We start from the raw sequence: 1,635 nt of genomic DNA on the forward strand, positions 1-1,635 counted from the left end.
GTAAGATATGTTATTTATTGTATTGTGTTGGGTAGTATTCGTTCTTTTCTTTGCAGATTTGATATTCGACACCAGGACCTCATTGGATCTATGGGTCATTTTTGACCCGGCTATTTATTGTGTCAACTGGTGTCCGGAGCTCATAACACACGAATTAGTCACACACTTAGTGTAGAACTCTCTCAAATATCTTTCAATATATTGTGTTCTTTTTAGATTAGGGTTTCAGTTGAGTTAATCTCTGTAAATCATCTTCTGTTAACAGTGAAGAATGAATCAGTAGTAAGGTTTCTTTTGAAATTTGTTCCATGTATAAACAATGTGGTTTATAATGAATAAACTGATCAAGTTGGGAAAAACTATGAGTTTATAGTTTGTAACACAATAATCATAAATCTCTTCAACACATCTCATGAACTTAACTGATTCAATCATAAAATATACATAGTCAAAAATGTTGTGAGCATAGGAACATCATCCTCAAATCCACAACAATTTCCCAAGTCATAAGAACACCATCCTCAATCCACAACAAACAAAACCATTACTTGCAGAACACAAATTTAAGTTGGTTATTTCACAGTATGTTCGAAAACATGAAATACAACTTAACAACCATTGCAAATGGATCTTGAGATTTAAATTCCTCGATGTCAAGACCACAAGTTGCAGATTTCTAATTTGTTAAATTTCTCAAATAGCAAAATATCAATGTACAGGTAGTTCAAACCTGTATGCAATAACATAAAATCTTTGAAATGAAACCCAGATAATTTCAATTAGAACGAGTACAAACACATCACGATAACATGAGATTAGTCCCTAACAGATTTGCAAACAAGACATTTACAAAATCATATCTAAGCCCTCTCGCCTCTAATCCTCCTAGCCAACTGCATATCCTTAGGCATAATTGTAACCCTCTTGGCATGAATGGCACACAAATTAGTATCCTCAAACAAACCAACCAAATAAGCCTCCGAAGCCTCCTGAAGTGCAGCCACTGCACTGCTCTGGAACCTCAGATCCGTCTTGAAATCTTGAGCAATTTCTCTCACAAGTCTCTGAAACGGAAGTTTGCGGATCAGAAGCTCGGTACTCTTCTGGTACTTACGGATTTCCCTGAGAGCGACGGTGCCTGGCCTGAATCTGTGGGGCTTCTTCACTCCTCCGGTGGCCGGCGCTGATTTCCTTGCAGCTTTTGTCGCCAATTGCTTTCTCGGAGCTTTTCCTCCAGTTGATTTGCGAGCAGTTTGCTTGGTTCTTGCCATTTTTTGCAAAGATACAAGGGGATTAAGAAGCTTTGTTTTGTGTATGCAAGACTGATTGTTGTGAGGACTTGGTGAGGAAGATATCTGTTTTTTATAATGGTTTGCCGCTGACGGGGTTTGTGGAGTTTTGAAACTTTTCGGAGAGAACAGTCGGCGCGAACGAGATCTGTCCGTTGGATTGTTGAAGTGATAAATGGACGGTCTAGATTATGGGTTTTTAGGGGACGCGGATAGCGATCCGTGTGCTTTTTTTTTATGTAACCGGTATGTGTTTTAAAAAAAAAAAAATCTTGGATTATAAACTTATGTTGAATTTCGTAGAAGACATCCTTGATATTTTAAATATGGTTGTAAAAAATGCTAA

The 1,635-nt window shown here is 37.6% G+C and overlaps 1 protein-coding gene across 1 annotated transcript; it reads right to left on the bottom strand.

The window, feature by feature from the left end:
* Nucleotides 1-752: 752 nt before the first annotated feature.
* Nucleotides 753-1,353, bottom strand: LOC145115706 (histone H3.2-like). The gene has a single exon (XM_079052059.1). It carries the CDS (start codon nt 1,269-1,271, stop codon nt 861-863), a length of 411 nt encoding a protein of 136 aa, XP_078908185.1. The 5' UTR covers nt 1,272-1,353; the 3' UTR covers nt 753-860.
* Nucleotides 1,354-1,635: the final 282 nt, after the last annotated feature.

The sequence above is a fragment of the Lactuca virosa genome, chromosome 5, assembly GCF_052849685.1.
Source record: "Lactuca virosa cultivar CGN04683 chromosome 5, Lactuca_virosa_CGN04683_v6, whole genome shotgun sequence".
Taxonomy (NCBI): domain Eukaryota; kingdom Viridiplantae; phylum Streptophyta; class Magnoliopsida; order Asterales; family Asteraceae; genus Lactuca; species Lactuca virosa.

Excerpts from the sequence above, each read along its gene's own strand:
- LOC145115706 (XM_079052059.1), bottom strand. The coding sequence starts at position 1,271 with ATGGCAAGAACCAAGCAAACTGCTCGCAAATCAACTGGAGGAAAAGCT.